Here is a 20,417-nt window from a genome sequence, read left to right as displayed (position 1 = left end):
AGAAACCGTCTCGACTCGATTTGTGCCAGGAATCGTAGATTTATAAGGTAGCTCTCTGCGTGGCGCGTACACGGTCGCAGCAGGTGAGCAGAGTGTGTAATAGAATCCTCGAGAACAGCGGTGAGAAATTATACAGGATGCTTCATAAAGCAAATGGAATTTTATCGATTTTTCAATATACTTAAAATGAGAGATTTTTTTAGATCAAAATTCACAAGACGTAAGATTTAACGTTCAAAGAGAGAATGAGAGAGATTAGAGCAAATGTAATTTTAGGAACGCAGCAAGTTAATTAGTGTAGTTAATTACAGATTTTGATAACATCCTGCAAAGTTTAATTACATAAATATTTAATATTAAAGAAGAATATAGCATCCCATCAAATGTTTCTTAAATATTAATTTTTGTACAAAGTTTATGAAGCACTCTGTATTTTGTGCTCTGAGAAGCGTGATATATCAGCGTGATAGCAGCTGGATATCCTCGTTAAATTAAACGAACGACGACTAGATCGAGCAGCGGCGTAAATTGTGACACCATGTACGTATTTACACGGTGGTATGATTTACGATTTTATGCAGGTCGAACTATGTCTGCGAATCGTACGTGTGGCAAGACGATTGCCCGTGCCTCTTCTTCACAGGGTTCAAACTAATGCGCAGATCAAACTGATTCGCCTAACTTGAACTCGAGCACGCTGCATACTAACCCGCCACAAGTCTCGTGAAAGCGGTCGACTGTTTACGACCTCTCTCGCTCAACGATAAAGTCGTTCATGGCGGCACACCGCTGTCGTGGTGACTTGGCCGAGACTAATCTTCGTCTGGCAATATGCTCACAGACGGAAGATCGAGCGTAATATGGGATTATTTAAGCGGCTGAAAAGCGGCTAAATACATGATTGTTTAAGACCGGTTTCACTTGTGTGTCGATTATAACCGACTTTAGTTTTAATAAGCTGACTACTATATGCAACTTTCGATTACCTCCATAAAAATCTAGTTGAAAGTTATATGTCTAACGTTATGATGTGGCAACTTTTCCAATGTACCTGCTGAGTCGTTCGAATTGCTTTTCATTGTCAGTTAATTAAATTTAGGAATTTTCTAAACATAATTGGTTACGTTTTATACATATTGAAATCTTTTATGTATACTGTGGCTTATTGTTTTATATGCTATATAACTGTGTCATATTCAGTACTATTAATGCAACGTAAGAATTGTACAATTACTATTTTGTAAATTAATTTCTTACTTCGGAACACGACGGTTTTCCTAGGGGATTTCATTTCATTGAGATAGACAAAATTGCGGCTTGCAATTTGGCGTACCTTGTGTTTAGAATAAAGCACTTTTAACAGGTGAATATCAGGTATGCAAAGGAGAGGAAGTGAAATGAGGATCCAGCACGGAAGATCCATATCACCGCCTACGGCCGATGCTACTAGACGAACATTTGCGATAGGTAGATGTACTGGAATGGTAGACACTAAAGATATACTAAAGGTGATTAAGTAGATGCGGCGAGAAAATATGATTACACACGACCGAAACGATTAATCCAACCTAAGATGATTAGGTGGTAGTATTTGGGCTCTTCTAGCATCAATATTAATTAAGATCATACATTTGAATAGAACTATATATTTATAAACGTGCATGTTTTTATTTTTATAAGAAAGTATATTCGCGTTTTATTGTCTAAATAATATCGATTATCCAAGAAAAGTGCATAGCAATACTTAGCAAAGAAAAAAATATGAAATATTTATAAATAAAATATTTTAATTATTAATTAAAAATAGAAAATTAATAAATTATTATATCTCTGTAATTTAACTCTCCATCTGTGTAATCATATTTTTACTCCCTCCGTCTAGCTTAAGTTTTCTTTAGTGTTTTAGGCTTTCAAAAGATGTGAAAAAATTCATGGTTATTTTTCAACATATCTATTACATTACGAAATAATTTTTTAATGAGATTTTATGAAGGAACACTGTCTTCCTTTATTTCGAAGAAATTTAAGAGTGAAATGTTATATCAGAAAAGACTTAGATTGACAGACGAAAGGTTGATAATATATCTTAAAATCTATTCTGCATTGCACACATAATATATACAGAGTAATTAAAAAATAATTTATTGTTTTTTGAATTATTTATTACATTGAACGCGCGTTTTTACGTTATGTGTGTCGCGCGCACGATTATTGTTTTATTATAATTGGTGCTTTGGGAACAATTCGAAACGTCGGCGATAATCCCATTCGTTGTATTACGAAAGTCGACCCACGCGCTAATAACGCATGCGGGTATTTAAATCGAGTACCATCATATCCGGCATTTCATAGCCGTCATCGATCGATCGCGTTTAACTGGTCGAGCGTATCGGTCGGTACTCTCGCGGGCCTAATTACATGGAAATATTTTATTATCGTGACACCGTATACCGTCCGCGATGAATCAATGGCCATTTATCGTACGGTAACGCACACACGCCTTGATGCGTGCCTGACCAGCAACAGGAGGCTCGTGGCCTTCATGTGGGCGGAATAGGCTAGAGAGTCTTGCACGTCATCCTCAGAAAAACGGCGATGTGTGTGTTGCGCGCATCGGGACCGCGATAATTTATCACGCGTGGAAAATAGCGAAAATTTACGTCTCTTCCGCGTCTCACCGCCCGCGTATGGACGAGTTATGATAATAGACGTATTTATGAGAAGGGGATTTCTCGTGCCGGCTCGAATCGCGCCCCGAGTTTATTAGTCTAATTAGTTATGCATGGTTTACGGTACATTGTGCGTTATTTCGAGCGTGTGAGCTTCGAGCGACGTAATAATTAAATACGTAGCAAGAGAAGGTGGGGACTACACACACACCATACCATAATTTTTAACTGTACATTTGGTATACAAGCTTGCAATATATGAATCAGATATGGAACACAACGTTCTGCATACAACAGTAAAAGTATCTGGAAAAATGTGTCGCAGAATTAAGAAGCAACATAATTCCAAATTTATATTATACAATTCTAATGAAAAAATGAATTCTATAAAATAAATGTCATTTATTATATTTTTTTAAAATATGTTCTGTATCAATTTAACAAAATAATATATTTCCTTATAGACTTCTAACAGCAAGACTTACGACTGGTGTGTGTTTGCTACTATCTTATATATTTTTTTAAGAAAAAATTTTTTCGGTCAGCATTGTTTTAAAATGAAGAGGGAAAGAAGGATATTGTATTCTCAATATGTAAGACATCCTTAATGATTGCCAGATTATATTCAACCCTTAGCCTTGTAATTAGGGGATTACGAAATTGTTACTTTGAGAATATATCGAAGCATGGCTAAACCGGGATATAAATACGTGTCTGCGAACGTGCAAAAAGAGAGGCATACATTCCGTTATTACATTCGATATGCGATAAACTATGATCCACTATCGAAACATTATCGAAGATGGCACGCGCATATCTAAACGCGAGAGCGTGATGGCTGAGCAAACACTTTGATATCACGATTTCAGCGATTTAGAAACGGCTCGTTACGGCTATGCGATCATCGGCTGCCTCTCGTGTTATTATGAAAATCTCGATTACCCGATTCACATAATTACTGCCTTTACCGCTTGTATCGCAATGATGAGAAAATTAGAAAATCTTGGGGATCTCCTATTCATATCTACAAAGCGTGTGACGCGATTTGTCTTATTTTTCACAAGTACGTGCGACAATCAAAAAAAGATTTAGAAAGTAAATGCCACTCGAGCATGCAAATTATAACAAAACATTTAGGAACGTTTCCAAGTTGTAATGAAACATTTAGAAGTGCTACTTAAAGATATGAATTTACATATATCAACTGTTACGACTTAATGATACAAACTTTAGAAGAGGAATAAATAGAAATTCGGCCGTGGAAACTGTCTTTGCTAGCGAATAAATTTACCTGTTCTTTAGAGATTATTCAAGGTAGGATGTTGTTCAGGACGTGCGCCAAGTAATTCTGATTTTCCACTTGAATACGTTGAAACATTGCCATGCGACTGGAATGAGCTTATGACGATATTCGCCGGTAATGTTCACGCAAGTTGCAAACTGATAAAAACATGAAATGTGTATCTTGCATTAGGATCGGCCAGATTAAGTGGATTCTAGTTTCCGCTTCTTTCCGTGTTTATTCGCTAACCTTGTGGCTAATGAAGTTTGAAAGCCACGAAACACGAACGTGTATGCGTATGCAAATAGGGCTTATTTATGAGTCTGGATATTCTTGCGTTCTATAACAAATCAAAGGCTTTCTGAAAATCCAAGCATAAATTGGAATCATGTTGCATCCGCGTTCGAGGAAAGTTTTACTAGCTTGTTTGTAAAGGTTCTGGATTTGCTATCTAACGGAGAAGATAAGGATTCAAGAAATCCTGCTTCCTTGTTCATTATTCTTCAAAAAGTTATTAAGAATTTTTGGCTATCTTTGACTTTTTGGAGTGTACAGTAGTTTACGATTCTGTAATCGCGCATGGCTTCTCTTATATATAAATAAATTATTACAATCTATGTCAGAATCTGACCCTTTGAGGTACTTATCTTTTTATGCACTTCTTTCAATAATACCATTGGATAATTATGTCTGTAGTTTATTAGTTATTTATTAATTATTCCTCGTTTCAATTTGGCGTTAATGTTTCATATTAAGTAAACAGAATAACAGGCATACTCATATTTTGAAACGAAGGTGCGGTCGAAATATGGGTTAATGTATTAAAAAAAAAACCGTAAATTTGCAAGCAGAACATTATTCAAGAAATTAATATTGTAATTTATCGCGTAATCCACGGCAGCCATGTAAATCTGCTTGTCGTAAAACTTACTGTGTTACGGGCATACGCGCTCGGCGAGCTTTGCTTTCCCTCAAAAAATCGTCGCGAAATCATACCTCTCGCCATTTAATACCGGTGATGCACGCGAGACGGTGGAGCATTATAATTTTCGATACTCGATAATCATGGCCCGGCCCTCGTTTTAGGTGCTCTTTAGGCCGCGGCCTGGGCACGCAGGCAATTACGCGGTAATCGTAGATATCGCGCACGCAGACTGAATTCAGGGTACGACCCAGATCCCAAGTGAAGAGGAGGCTGTCCGATGTCGATGTGCTGCATCGCGCGGCGCAGGATAAGGTTTCGCTGAGGCCAATCGATAATGCCTTCTCGAGTGATCGATGCACCTCGCCCGATTATCGACATGCGTTATTAACCGCCGTGCAGATTTTCCATGGGACTAATTGCGATGCACGTGGTTCCCCAAACAGGAGGGGGGGGGGTGTCTGCATTATTGGCGCTGTGCGAATGGCTACGCTAATTGTAAGAAAGCTACAAGCCATAGCGGTTGACTTGTTCTCGAAATGGAGATACTCAAAGGAACAGGCTGTTGCCAGGCTGTATTTATTGAATTAATTGAACACGGTTCTAGGTTTTGCCAACTTCTGCGATTTATTCGCTCTCTGCTACCGCGAATTTACACTAATTACCTCACTCTAATTACTGAGAGCGATACATATTCATGTGATTGCATAAATTGTGTTGTGCTTTTTGTTTAATCGTTTATTCTTCATTAGAAACGTTATTATTTTAATTAATTATTGTGAATTATATTACAAAAGCTAATATACGTAATATATGTAAGATAGTATATTGATGAAAATTATCCTCTAGCAAGAGCAATGGACTTATCACAAAATACAAAGAGACGAATGCGTTCATTAGTCAAAATAAATATCTCGCAGATGTTTACAACTAATTTCTTTGCGAAGATCCACGTTCCTAGCTTCTAATCTCCTAGGCAATACGATATTGATGATGTTTCATAAATCAGTGACATATATCTGATTTTAATTTTAAAAATTTGCAGCTTTGAAACACTATTTGTACAGAGAGTCGCGTGATAATAAATGCACTTCGCGGATTTGTCAGAGAGGAATGCAAACGGTAATCGCAATCGCAGATTAGACCCAACAAGTATGTCCAATCAATATTTCTCTCATTTAGATACTCCTTCCTAGTGATCAATGCGCTTCTGATGACCATTGCCGACTAACGTTTTGTACGATTTATTAACTCACCGTGAATTTTCTATTGCGCTAATCACGTTTATTATCAACTCAAAGCCGCTATCTACAGATTATATATATTTGAAACAGTAATTCAATAATTAGATTTATGCAAAAATATGAAATTAATTTCTTATGTTAAATGTCGATTCGATATGTAATTTTTTTTCAAATTCTAAACTGAGAATCATTTTAAATCCTACAAAATAATTTGTAGATACTAATAAAGTTTAAATTGTTTGAGAAAAGTTATCCAAATTATTCGAACTATGTGATCAAAGTAAACCATTAACTTAGAACATGATCAGATTTACTCATAACAGCTGTGTATATATTATGCGTTTCATGTTACATTACTGTGTCCATGTTTAGTAAACGACAGTGGAATACAATACACGAATTGATCTGTTTTGTAAGCGCTCTATGTGATTCTAAAACATCAACATTTCGCGCCGCTCTTGTGCGAGAAAGTAGTAAATGCACTCATGGGTAAGCCGCTCGACGGAGCAAGGAATGCAAGTAGTAACTGCTGCTGCATATTCGACCGGTTGTTATGAGAAATGTCCACGTGGATGTAAGTAATGTCTGACCAGCAGCCACATGGTAACTAATGCCCTAATACTTCCAAGACTCAATCGGAAATAATCAGACAGGATCGTAAATATCGATATTCGAATAGTTGCGAGAGAGAGAGAGAGAGAGAGAGAGAGAGAGAGAGAGAGAGAGAGAGATAGAGAGAGAGAGAGAGATAGAGAACTGTTCGTTACCAGACTCTCGACTTTACCGTTGACTTCTTTATTATTCGCAAACAAGATTTACAAGTTAAGAAAGATGATATTTAGCTGCTCCCTATAACAAGTTCCCTATAACAAGTTATAAGAATAACGTAATCATAAAGCAGCTGTTAAATTTAAAAAAAAAACTTACATTTCTAAACATGAAGAAATTATAATTTTTTTGTTTATTAATGGAACCCTTAAATTAGTGAGACATATTTAGTTATACAGATTTTTGATCATCTGTTATGATTAACTAATAGCTGTACCAAATATTTTAACATTTGTACTTGATTAAGCACGTATCTCTTTATCGAATTATTTGCTCACATTGCTCGATGCTGCGCTCGTAAACAAGGATTCGAATAATCTTGTATCAAACCATCTCCGATCGGCATATAACCGGGAGGTACTCTTGATCGCTTCTGCAAACGTAAATACGCCCACCCGCCGAAGACCCGTTATCGACCACTCTTATCACACCGATCTGTGTTCGTGGAACGAGTCGCTTCTCGAAACCTGGTCTGTGCACCGATCTTATTTTCTAGGGAAACTGGCATCGAACGCGGAAAAAAGATTCGCACGATTGGTACGATAGATCGGAACAAATTCTTCGGATCGCTGCGTGACTTTTATACACAATAAAAGGAACGTGTTAATAAATTTTACGTTCACAATTTTTGGAAATCGTTTTGTTGTAATATGTCTCATAATTACTTGAACAATATATTATTTTTGCGATTGAGATTTTGTTTCAAAATTATAAAAAGTATTAGAAGCAGAATTTTATGATTCAGATTTCATTGCTTTTAGATTAGAAATTTAATAAATGATATCAGAAAATATTTAAAAAATATAATTATAATTAGTATAGAGATTTTTTTAATGATTTAAGATTTTTTTTTAATGATTTCTTGATATAAACAATAAACTTTGAAATCAAAATAATATACTTTATATAGTATTTAGACATTGTTTATAATAAAAAATAAGACAGACAAATTTTTATGATTTCTTCCTTTTCCATAATAATTACACGAAATATTAATTATTATGGAAAAGGAAGAAATCATAAAATTTTTGAGAATTTTTTAGATGTTTTTTAGTGCAATGTCGTTTATTTATAGCGCAATATGTATAGTTTAATAAAACAGAATATGCAAACGAAGCTGCGACCGGTTGGTCCGTTTCTGCTCGTAAATAGTAATGGGCATCTATTGGCGTGGGGGCGTGAGATTCACCAAGGAGGCCTTGCATCGTCAATGTATTAGAGAGTAATGTTAGTGGAACGACGCGTGAGTGAGGAACATAGCAAACAAGCAAGAAAAAAAATAGACATTTGATAAATATTCGTGCAATAGGAAACGCATAAATTGAAAAATTAAAAAGTTAACCTTAAATTTTTTATAATATATAATCTGAAAGATCAAACAATAAATATGATTTATCTAATTTTCAGCCGAAGAGGCTTTTCTAATATTACGTATTAGATAAGTTTACTTTTTCCGATCTCATAGAGGAGTAAATTAAATTTATTATAACATGTCAATTCTATTTTAACTATCTATTATTATAAATTTAACTTGAAAAGTTTGATTGGTATATTTACATTTTGTTATAAAAGCGTGTTCACTTCATGAAGCTAGTCAGTAATCAATTCTGCGGTATTGTAACGCAATGAAAATTATTTTTTCGTATATGGAAGTATTTATTTCTTCTTCGCGGCGTTGTATAATAGCGTGAGAGTAACTAGGCACATAAATCCATGTTACTCTGTAAAATAGGCGGATGCCACGATGATTCGGCTTTCTCGAATCGCATTAGGCCCGATGCGTCAGCGCACGTGCATCACGCTGCATCACGCAGTGCAACTGCATCCTTCTCAGCGGACGTGCAATCGACCGCGCAAGCTCGATCGTGTACATATGTACGTACGTATCCGCGGTATACTTGGACCGCACGTGATTATGGTTATCACGTCGACGATTGGATCAAGTGCATTAGCTACGCACGAATCGACTATACATGCCGCACACACATTCTGTATCACCCCGACCCTGGCTCGGTCATGCCGGCAGAATACTTTAGGATGAGATCGAGAGACGAGGGCGTGATCCCGCGATCTTTACGGCCGATGCAACCGCATTCGTACGATCGAGAGTCAAGGTCATGGTTGTAAAGTTTGTATTTACTTCGTAACGCTTCAGCATTACCGGTTTCGCGAGTCCTCACTCGCAAGTTTGCTCAACGGAGTCTCTGCAAGTGTTGACAGGCAGGGTTCAACAGCGGTGTGAATCACTGTTTTTCGAAGGAATATGTAATATAAAGTAATTTTTATACTAACGATTCACACGATCGTTCGATCCGTTACTTCTTGAAACTTACTTTGTAAATGGTTGTAATACATGAAAGATACGTAAAGAAAATATATGACAAATGCAGTATATGAATACAAGACTTGTAACGAAGATATTTTCTGTCATCTGATTGAAATATCCTCCATGAGATTTTGTAAACAATCTCTGGCTGTGAATTTGTTTCGATGTTGGGTCCATTCAGTAGCGTGGTGTTTCTAACGGAGATCCATTCCGCCACTTACTAATTGACTGGCTAGTCTCTCTCATGGCTTCTCAATAACGGTCATGATGGAAAGATAATGTCGGGGCGCGGTTAACGTCATCTTAGCGTCGCGATATGTGCACATCGAGTGTATACAGGCAAACGTACGACACGAGGTTCAGGTCAAGGATCGAATTGTATATATATGTTCCCGCACTCGGCTAGAACACCTGGAGCATGTATCGCGTATGATCGACGACTGGTTTGCAGAAGTCGATGGTCCATCGAAAGGTGAAAGATTCAAGGTTAATAGAGGTGGAGATTTTTTTCCTGTATTACCACGGATATTTTTCTAAACAAGAATGACATGTCTCGTTGATCCTTATGCATCAATTCAACTTTCCAAATAGTAATACGATCCGGAAAATTTGAACAAATAGTACTTTCAGAATGTTAGGCGACATCTTGAAATATTGGACAAATTTTCTCACTTACGACGCTACAAATTTTTGTTTATTTGATTTGCAGATATTTACTTGTGAATTTAAATTTCAATGAATCATATTCAATATTTATTTTTTCTTTAAAATACTTATATCTAGCATTAATATTAATTTTGCATAATTTTCTAAATTTTACAGTTTCTATAAAAATGAAGATAAATAATGCAAAGTCAGTGATTAATTAATGAATAATCTCATTGGCGAAAGTGAATATTCGTCACGCGGATAACTGTACGATGCAGTCGAAGTCGAAAGAACGTTAGTCAAGCCATTAATTTGTCGCGGCGAAGTTACGATCGCGGAACTTCCTCGACGGGCTTACATTGCGAGAAACTTACGGTGCTACTTGCCGCGGCGAATGTATAATCGCCGATTACCCTAACAAGTACGTGGTGGTGCATTGAGGCGACTAATTAAGCGATTATAGCATCTTGGGCGAGCTAACGAGTGTTAATCCACAGGCGAATCGTGCCTGTGGGAGCTCAGAGGGTCAATTTGCTGCACGCCTAGCCGAACACGACGACGAGTTTTCTCTCTTATCAATATTCTTGTAGAAAATTCCATATCGAGCGTGCTGAAGATCCTGCATCTCTCCTCCACCTTCGATCATGTAATTGTTGTACTCACAATACGCAATTTCGCTCTCCTCTTGTTTCCGAGAAACGTTTCATATAACTTAGCTTTTACGGCATAGTATAACGGTTTCATAGACGCGTAAAGGAGAAAGAAAAAAAAATACAGGCAAGAAAGGAAAGATTATTTCAATCCTTTTCACACCTTTGCAGCTTTCTCTTCAATATTTGCCGATAATAAGAACCAACATTAAATTATATTAGAAAACGTGTGAAATGTGTATTGTTAAAAAAATATATGTCGTCTTTCTCGACATTATTTCTTGATGGAATCGTTTTTCTGCCCCATATATTCTCGAACTTTATCGTTCGAATCCCTGCTGAGACAATATTTTTCGCAATAAATTGTTCGCTAATTTAATATTCTTATTAACATCAGATTATTAATATTTTTATAAAAATGCTTAAGGGCATTAAAAATTAAATTGTTTGTCAATTTAATTTGTGATATTACTATTCTGATTGCGTTTCGAGACCGAAAAAGATTTCGATGCGTGATTTGCAATAATCAGATATACAAGTCATATAATTTTACACAGAAATATTGAAACGCGTCATATAATTTTAAACAATCATCAACAGCATAACCGGAAATTATTATTTTCATAGAATTGCTCGATAATTCAATCAATCGACTAATTAAACACTCAGCTATCTATTGAATACATCGAGTATCAATCTGCGATTAAATCACGAGTGCATTACGAACCCGCAATTCCGGCCAGTCCGCAATATCCGTCGCAGCAAAATAGGATAATAATTTATGAAGTGAATTACGCATTGCGGCCAGGCGTTGTCCGTCGATCTCGCGATCGGTGCATCGACGTTTTCATTTTAATAGAAATTGATTGGCGAAGAGCCGCTAGAACAAGTAGGAAGTTAAGGAGATGAAAGAGAGAGGCAGGGTGGAAGGGAGGGAGGGGGAGGGCAAATGCGGCCATGTAATTAGAAATCACGGGGATTTACGGGGCATCGTGCAATAAATCCAAAAAGTAACGGCTAATGGCACGCATATTGACGTATCCATCTGACTATCGTTCATCTTTCTCACGAGTCCCACACCATGCGCACGCCCCGTATACGCGACGCGCGCCTCGCGGCTACTCCGCGCGATCGGCTCGCTCTCGCTCGCGCGGAGAAGACGAGACGAAAGAATCGACGCCTCCAGAACTACGGGGCTTTCTTTTCGCGAGGAGAGGGAGAGGAGACGTCGCGCCGACCATAAGCACGCTTGATTTACGTTAAAAGCCGAGCTGGGTCCGTGTTGAGTCTTTATCGGGTAGGAGTGAGACGATGATGATGAACGATCGGCGATTTGTAGAGGCGATCGGCGATCGGCGAATGCGCGCATATGCGAAACGGATATATGTATGCGCCCGAGCGAATCTGCTGATCATCTGCAACCCGTGGCCGATATTCCGAGTGCACAAAACGTAGCTTTGAGAAGATCGCTTTATGTCGGTAGAAAAATGGCAATCACACAATCGTCTTTCAGATCAGTTCGTTACGTGTGGCATACAATTGTATCAATTATCGTTCTTTGATAACGCCTTTATATGTTATAACTATAAATTTTCATTATTTATCACACTGGAAATGAAATTTCAATTTTTTTTATTGTAAAACCGAAATTAATTTAAGATTATCTAAAAAGATAAATTATGTAATAAAGATTAAGATTAACAAAAAAATTAATAGAGATTTTATTATTTGTTCAGATATATTTTAAAATTACAGCTCTTTAATTGTCGGCATTAAATAAATAGTAGTTTATTGAAAGGCGAATTTCAATTGAATATATTTATATATTCTATCATATCGTGTACTCTATCGAATTCTGTCCCATTAATGTCACCATTTATAAGAGTAGTGCTGAATATGTTGCACTGCGAGGCGGTAATTCTCCAGCGAGCAGGCAGTTCGGATTAACGTCTTCATTCCGAGAGAAACCCCTCGCTTGCGCATGGTGCATCGGTAATCTATCGGTTATGGTAATTCGAGCGAACGTCGAGCGCGATCGTTAAAAAAGCTGAGCGCCCACTGTTGGTGGTTGCGGTACTCGACGCAGCCACTACGCACTAGCGGCGATAAGTGGCCGCGATGCGTGCAGTTCGATTAACGCAACAACGAGTGCGTGAGCGGCCGTTCGTCGTGCATGAAAAGGGAGAAACCCGCCCACGCGGTCTATTTGCGATCGCAGAGGCGATACGCTGATTCGAGAAATCTATTTTGACGTATTTGTAGAACGATCGACACTTTATCCGTTAACGTTGTAGCTGGACCATAATCTGTATCATTATGGTATTTAAATTATTAAACGTGAACGCAGAAACGAATATCTGCTATTACATATATTGTGAAGTACTGTTTATTTACAAGTTTAATGTAGCTACATATCATTTTTTATCAACGGTTTATTTCTTTTAATATTAATAATACAGTGCAAGTGTTGCTTTATCGTGATTTATTATAACGTATAATACACATATGATAGTTTTATATAATCTTGTATAACACATTTGTTACAAATAACACAAAGTAAATATACCATACTTGAAATATGTTATTGATACACATTAGAAATCGGGCTTTGGGTATATATTGGCAAATCATGTCGTTATGATTAATTTATCATATCTCAGAACTGTTTGTAATTATAGGATAGAATATCGTTGAATGATTGAACGATAAATAATAATAATGATAATGAAAATCACTGTATGAAAGCTAAAACTAATCTTTAGTTTCACTGTCATTTGAGTTAGCTGCGGTAACTGTAAATTAAACTCTAGACAAGAAATTGAGCAATTAATTAGTGTTTTATTATACATAGAAAATAAAAGGTGTAAAGTTAAGTTTTTGAGATATTTTAAAGCTGGGATTAGCGTGACTGTTTGTCAGTCATTGGACATTTTTATTGCATAATCGATTAAATAATACCTATTATTTACGTGGATACTTTTGAAAATATTTTAAACTACTATGTGTGTGCCTAAATATATAAATAAAGCAGAACGAAGCCTTCATCATATGAAATGTTTCATAGAACTTTATATCTTAATAGAAAATTACATTGTATATTGATTTCTTTCAGTTCGTGTTTATAATACGATTTATTTATATCTAAATGCTATTAATATATCTTATTAATAGTGTTATATATATTAATTTACAAAAATATAAATTATAAAAATACAAATTTAATTTTTGATACTGTTTCAAATTTTATGAATGTGTAAATTTGTAGACAACAGAAGTAAAAAAAAATATTCAATACATACACAGATTTTATATTATTTTTAAATTATATAAAGTGATTGTGTTGATTTTTGTGCTAATCTCTGAATATTTTATTCTTCTACGTACAATAGTAAAATATATTTCTAGTTATAAACTTCTCTCTATCGATTTCTTCAAATATATTTTTATTTACTACTTGTAGACAATAAATGCGAAGTCAATTAGTAATTAACATTCATGATGTTCATCTGTAGAACTTTTTTTTATATTGTTACATTCTCAAACGCAGATCATCTTTAAGCAATGCTTAGAGGCGTCGGCTTTATTTAATGATCAGTAGTATATAGTTAGGTTACGATCCCGACATCACGATCTGCAATAACACGGATGAAAACGAACTGTTACTCGGCATTATCTATTACGATCACGGAATTGTTTGTAATGTCACTGCTGGTACATTTCACCCCGTAGCTAAGAGACCTTATTCAAAGATGACCTACTCTCCCGAGGTAGATACAACTAAAAGGATGTCATTTAATAATTTATGCCGGATAGGAAGATTGCAATCGGCAATCGCTCATCGTAAATCGAATCATGCTCTGTAATCAGCCATGCTCGCCAACATTTTCTGGACCGTTGAGACAATTCATGTTGCGCCATCGCATGTATCTGCTACAATGCTGTTTCTGCTAAACATGCGAAGAAATAACGCACAGAAAAATTATCTTTTAGAGATTTGCAGATCTTTAGAGATTTGCATCTTTTTTTAGGTGAAAAAATTCAATCACTTTGTAACTTTTTTATTACGTGTGCAGTTTTAAAATATTTTTATATGAACGAATTGCTGTTCAATTTTGATGACAAATTTTAAATAAGATATACTAACGAAAATTGTTCTGATTGTTTGCTGCAGGATACTCGGACGTTGCCGGGAGACCGGTTATCGAATTCGAGGACAATGTATCCATAAGGGAAACCCTTTCCATTAGAGAGACGTCGTCTTTTCTACTCTACCTCGCTCGTCTACCTAGGTACGTATTCATCGCATAATGCATCACTTTGGCGCACGTCGAGATCAGACTATACGGTCTGCTGTTGCGGGGTACCAATAAATCAATCGGGATTATCGCGAGATCAGTCGCGCGTGCGGAGCCCGCTGAACCATACCATAATTTATGAATTCGATTAGCGGGCGACGCGGCCGCGATAATTTTTACGAAGGGCGTTTTTAACTCGCAAGAAAATTCACACTTTACGGCCGCGGCATACTGGCGCGAGACACCCATTTATTACGCCGGCATCTGTACTCCTCAACGAGGCTGTTGTAGCCGATAATAACTGAAATCATCCGACTCCGAATTGGCAATTTATTAATCCCGGCTGGGCGAGAAGGAAGGAGCGCGTGAGCTTTCCGTTAAATAAACGTGATCGACGCCGATGTCGGTAATAATTATAATTTTCCACCGTCATGAAGTCGCGGGCACGCCCACTATAATCGTCGATACGGAGCAGAGTCGCGGCTTGCCGTTCTTTCCAACTTGACCGCATCTCTTCTTACAAGCTCTCTAACGAAGCTTCTCTAGTTTGTAAGCTATTCAATTAACACGCTTACGATGTGCCTACCGACAGAACGCTTTCTAATATCGGTGCAACGGCGATTGAACACCGTGAGAACCGAATCGGAGCAAATAGACATCGATTCGATTACAGAAAAGGATTTTTCGCTGAACATCTAATATTTAACGAGATTGTTGTCAATTTATTAATTATCAGTTATTAATTAATTGAAACATTAATACCTAAAATTAGTTAATTAATGAATATATTATATGTATGTGAGATATGTGCGCAAGAGAAAATATATTGTCTGTTTGAGACATCCAATTGAACTTTATTTCAATATAAAAATCAAAGGATTGAAAAAGAATTATTGAAGAGACTTTGTGTTTTTTTTCTGGAAAAAAAAATAGTTTCTACATTTATATCATTTATACACTGAATATTTTATTAGGCCATTAAATTATGTAGGCACTTAAAATTGATTGCTAGAATGTTAAAACTTTTACAGCATCGCTCTCACCACGTTCGAGTTTCTTACATAATAATTTTGATAGTCCAACCAAATTATTTTCAGATTTCTATCTAGCTAAATTTTTAGATACTTCAACAAAATCGTCTTTTTATCATTTTACTTCTCAGATATACATTCTTTTCATTGCGCATTGGCTTTCAATGCATTTGCGTTCTCTCGTTCGTGATAATCGCGCCGTCATTCCGCGATTCTGCGACCGCATTCGCATACTCTCCAGCTCGTAAAATACATCACGCATGATAGCTACGCTAGTATCGGTCATCACGCGGCTTTATGATTTTCTGTCCAACCGATAACGCCGAACTCTCATGCGCTTCGTCGGGAAGCGTACAAGCGGGAGAATAGTATCGGGTCGACAGTGGAAAGAACGGGACGGAAAACGAAGAACGAGAAAAGCGCGCGCTATTATGCTCGGGGCATCTCTCGGCAAGAAACACGTCGATCTATCTTTCGGCATCTTCGACGCGAGCGAGCCAGCGTCCGTCGTTTCCGCGTCGGCGACTCTTTCCCGCCGGTCTGGGAAAAAGTGGCGGAAAATTTCTGCGTCGATTTCATCGACGTTGTCTTTCGCCACGTCATGGATGGCGGTATACCGCCTTTCATCGGGTATCCCAGCGCGAAGTTTAATTCACACAGCTGATCAGCCGTCCCCGTGGGCTTCTCAGATCGCGATATATCTCGATATGCGAGGATAATTAAGGAGGTCTTTCTGGAAAAGCATTGCGAGATCGCGCTGCCGCTTTCAAACTTCACGAGAATTAATATGAATTTATAAGGAAAGATCGCCGTAACGAGACATACCCTGGCTTGACTGACGATTTCCCGTGTCGATACCACGAAGCAAAAAAAAAAAACGCGTTTGCGATACCAAAACTCGCGTAAACGACCTATCGCTCGTGTTCCCAGGACTATCCAGGCCGGAGCGATACTTCTAATTTATCGCGGCCGAGTTATCATCTCGCGTGGCCACAATACGCATTGTTATATGTCGATATCTTTCGTTGCCGGAAGAAAAGCAGGCAGGCACGGGAGCGTGTATTTGCCGCTTGCACACGCGAGCTAATCTCGAGAGGGGCGCCGTGGAATCCGCGACGAAAGCCGACGGTGTCATAATGATCCTCTGAGCGGAACACGATCGCCATAAATCAGCGTGCCGGTTATATACCATGCGGTGTACGGCGCGCGGGATTCATTAGCATTTTTCTGTGGTCGTAGTGGGAAAGCGAGGATCGACGTTGACATAGCGCCTAGCTGGGCTATCGGTGGCAGATTACTCGCGGATAAGCACGGCGGATGCAGATTTATTGCGCTACCGAGCAAAACGACGAAACGTCTGGGAACTTTGCGTGAAACTGACCCCGGAATTTCCACGTGCACGTAAAACGCATACGCAACTTCACGTTTACCGCGTTATCGTGCCGCGTAATATCTTGACTTGACGAGATACTTGGCGCGGCGCTCTTTCATCTCGTCGCGTAATCTGTGAAAAATCGTTTAATCGGACGGATCATGCGTGATCGATGGATAATCGGGAATATGCAATCATTTCAAAATTAGCTGCAGATCTATACTGCGATTCGGATGTTGACTGTCGGATAATATTATATTTACGTGTATAAATTTGTGGTATTTCGATACCTGCACTACTGAGAACGTTACCTAAAAATCTTTATTATCTCTCTAAATTCTTTGGAATGAAATTTCACTGTAAAGAGTGAAATTTGAGGCAGTCTTGAAAAAGACTCAATTTTCAATCTTTAAGAGTGAGATTTCACTCTTCAGAGTGAGGTTTACTTTAAAAATTTTAGAGAGTACGGTTGCCATCTCTTCTGTCGGAGATCTCACTATCTTGCCAGAGATCGATTATTAAAATTATTATTGTCTTGTAGTGCGTTCTCTAAAAGAAGATTATTTAATAATCTTCCATAAGCTGAAGAGCTAAAGGTTTCTCCAAAAACTGGAGTCTTCGGCTGAAAACCAGAGAGGGGTGACAATTGTGATGTTTATTCTTAATTAATTGATTATTAACATTTATCTCAAGATTGACGATTTTTATTTGCATGTTGTTTCCTAGATCCGGCGAAACCTATCTTACACGTAGATCAGGTAAAATATTAACTTCGCTCTGATCACGCCTTAGTTTCACGCGAGTTGAAGGTGAAATGGCGAAAGCGTAGTATGTACCCCGTTATCGCGCATTAAGTGCACTCATCGTGCATGTCCGCAGGTATCGAACGAAGTTTATTGGCTAATTGAAATTCGCTGATAGAAATACGGTGGGTGGTTTGTCGGTTAATCGACTGCGCGTTTCCGTTTTGATTGTACTTCCTGGATTTGCATTTATATTTGCATATATTTGCATAGCTGGTATTATGAGTAAATATTGCCTATGCTATGCTACAGAACGTATCATTTCATAAGCTTTGATCTTCTTGGTTTCCGAGAGATATCTTGTTTACCGGAGTGCCTGCAATAACGGTTCTTGTTAAAAAAGATATTAACTGTGCAATATATTTTTACTGCTTACAATCAGTCTTTTTTGTCTAAATTTTTTATACAATACTATTCAAGTCAGAAAATCCACGATTATTTTTTAACATTTTTCTATTATATTTACCGAATAGTTTTTCAAAAATTCAATTGTTTAAATTGACATTTGAATAAAATTGAAAAAGAAAGAGAGTGAAATTTTGCTTGTGCCAAAAAAATATCAAGAATGCAATTGACAGGTTAAAATTTTTACAAATAACACTTATCGTTTAAATTTAATTTAATTTAGTTATTTAATTTTTTAAGTTATTTTTTTTAATTCTTTGAATATATTCTCGAAATAATTGATAAAATTGCAACATCATGTATCTTTGCACGTGCTAAGTGAATTTTAAACTGTTATCGAACAATGTCAAAAGAAGATGATCAATTGGTGTTTATTATAAGAGATAAGTTGATGGCAAACGATAAAATCTGCGATCTTTAGAATCTACACGTGTAACGGGTCCATGCAACTTTCTTAATTCGAGATTGTCATAGTGTGAAGTAACAAGTCATGTTTCACCGCAGTGGCTTTTGCAGTGGCCGTCTTGAAAGCTTATATCTCACACGGGAGAAATATATTAAGCGTCAAGCGAGACTCCCGCGGTTTGCGTTACGCGTAATAACTTGATTGGTCGCGGTGAAAGGTCGAATCACCAAAAGTAATTCGCGAATGCATCGCCAGGCGAAATTGACCTCGACTCGTCTTTCACCGTTAACTCGCATCGCCGGTTTATCCGGCGATGAATCGGAGCTTTGATCGTTATATTAAGGAGGAGGGTGAGAAATTGACTGACGGATACCCGCGTGAAAATGTATACAATGTAAGTGGATTCGTGACGATGCGTCTTATTAACGCAATTTTATTTGTTCGTAAACTTGTAATACTAATTATACGTGTCTAGATAAAAAAAGTGTCTAGACAATTTTTTTTTCCTTCTTTCTCGAAAAATGCATGTAATTGAGATAATCCGACAAAGACAAAAATCTCGTTTCCTCTTCACTTTCGAAATGAGATGCTCTTAAATTATACAAACAAAAACCTGATTATAAATACAGGGTACCTTAAAAGTGAAGGATAGTTGCTTGAGAAGCAATTAGAACTAAAAAACGAGAATAAAGATGATATAAATATGATATTGAAATGCTTCACTGAGAAAAATGTCTGGTTAAATTAATTGGAATTTTGATTGAAAATGGACGAATCAGAATTTTTTAGTCAAATTATTAGAATTCTAGTTGAGGAATTCTGATTAATATAACCAGAATTTTTTTTAATTCGTTTATTTTCAACCAGATATTTTTCTTGTTTATAATATTATTTTAAAATGATTGCCATTTTTATGCTAAAAATTGAAATTACTTTGCTTTTGAACTTTATCAGAATTGAAAAAAAGAGATGGCTTTTATAAATTTTATAATATAATTTTAATGAAATAAAAGTTACAGACTGTTTTAATGTTATTCAGGATGGCACCTCTCGTCCCTACATGAAGGTACAGCCCACTTAGTATTTCTTGACAGAGATCAGAACCCTACAGAAAACAACGTATTCCGAACCTATCAACCATTCATGTTCATACTAACTTTTTTCTTATTTTTGAATTCCCAATCATCTCCTGAGCAATTGACCTCTACTTTTGAAACATCCTGTACATATACATATTGCTTTGACTCACATTGACTTACGTACGAACGACTTGCACGATTATTTGCGAGAATATCGATGAGGCCAGTAGCGCGGTATCGGTGCTCACTGCAACCAGATATACCACGACTAATAATTAATAGACGATCGCGCGAGTAAACGGTAAGCCGAGGAACATCCCGGTGGCTGGCAACCCGTCGCGTATATATCGTGTATCACGTAGGATGGAGAGTCACGAGCGGCAGATCGCAGGACGATAGGATCGCGGGGGATCTCTCGTTTGATCCAGTTGTGCACCTGACCGCATTTCCGCATGAG

General features: G+C 37.2%; 1 protein-coding gene across 3 annotated transcripts in view; it reads left to right on the top strand.

The window, feature by feature from the left end:
- Positions 1-20,417, top strand: part of LOC105151162 (uncharacterized) — a 303,301-nt gene that overhangs the window by 186,369 nt on the left and 96,515 nt on the right. For all 3 annotated transcript variants that reach the window (XM_087413985.1, XM_087413987.1, XM_087413986.1), the window contains one exon: positions 14,741-14,858. In XM_087413985.1, the coding sequence (XP_087270111.1) occupies positions 14,741-14,858 (118 nt within the window). The remainder of the gene's footprint in view (positions 1-14,740; positions 14,859-20,417) is intronic.

The sequence above is a fragment of the Acromyrmex echinatior genome, chromosome 15, assembly GCF_024713525.1.
Source record: "Acromyrmex echinatior isolate Ae372 chromosome 15, ASM2471352v2, whole genome shotgun sequence".
Taxonomy (NCBI): Eukaryota; Metazoa; Arthropoda; class Insecta; order Hymenoptera; family Formicidae; genus Acromyrmex; species Acromyrmex echinatior.
Note: the sequence above shows the minus strand (reverse complement) of the source record. Positions and strands in the feature narration are given on the sequence as shown.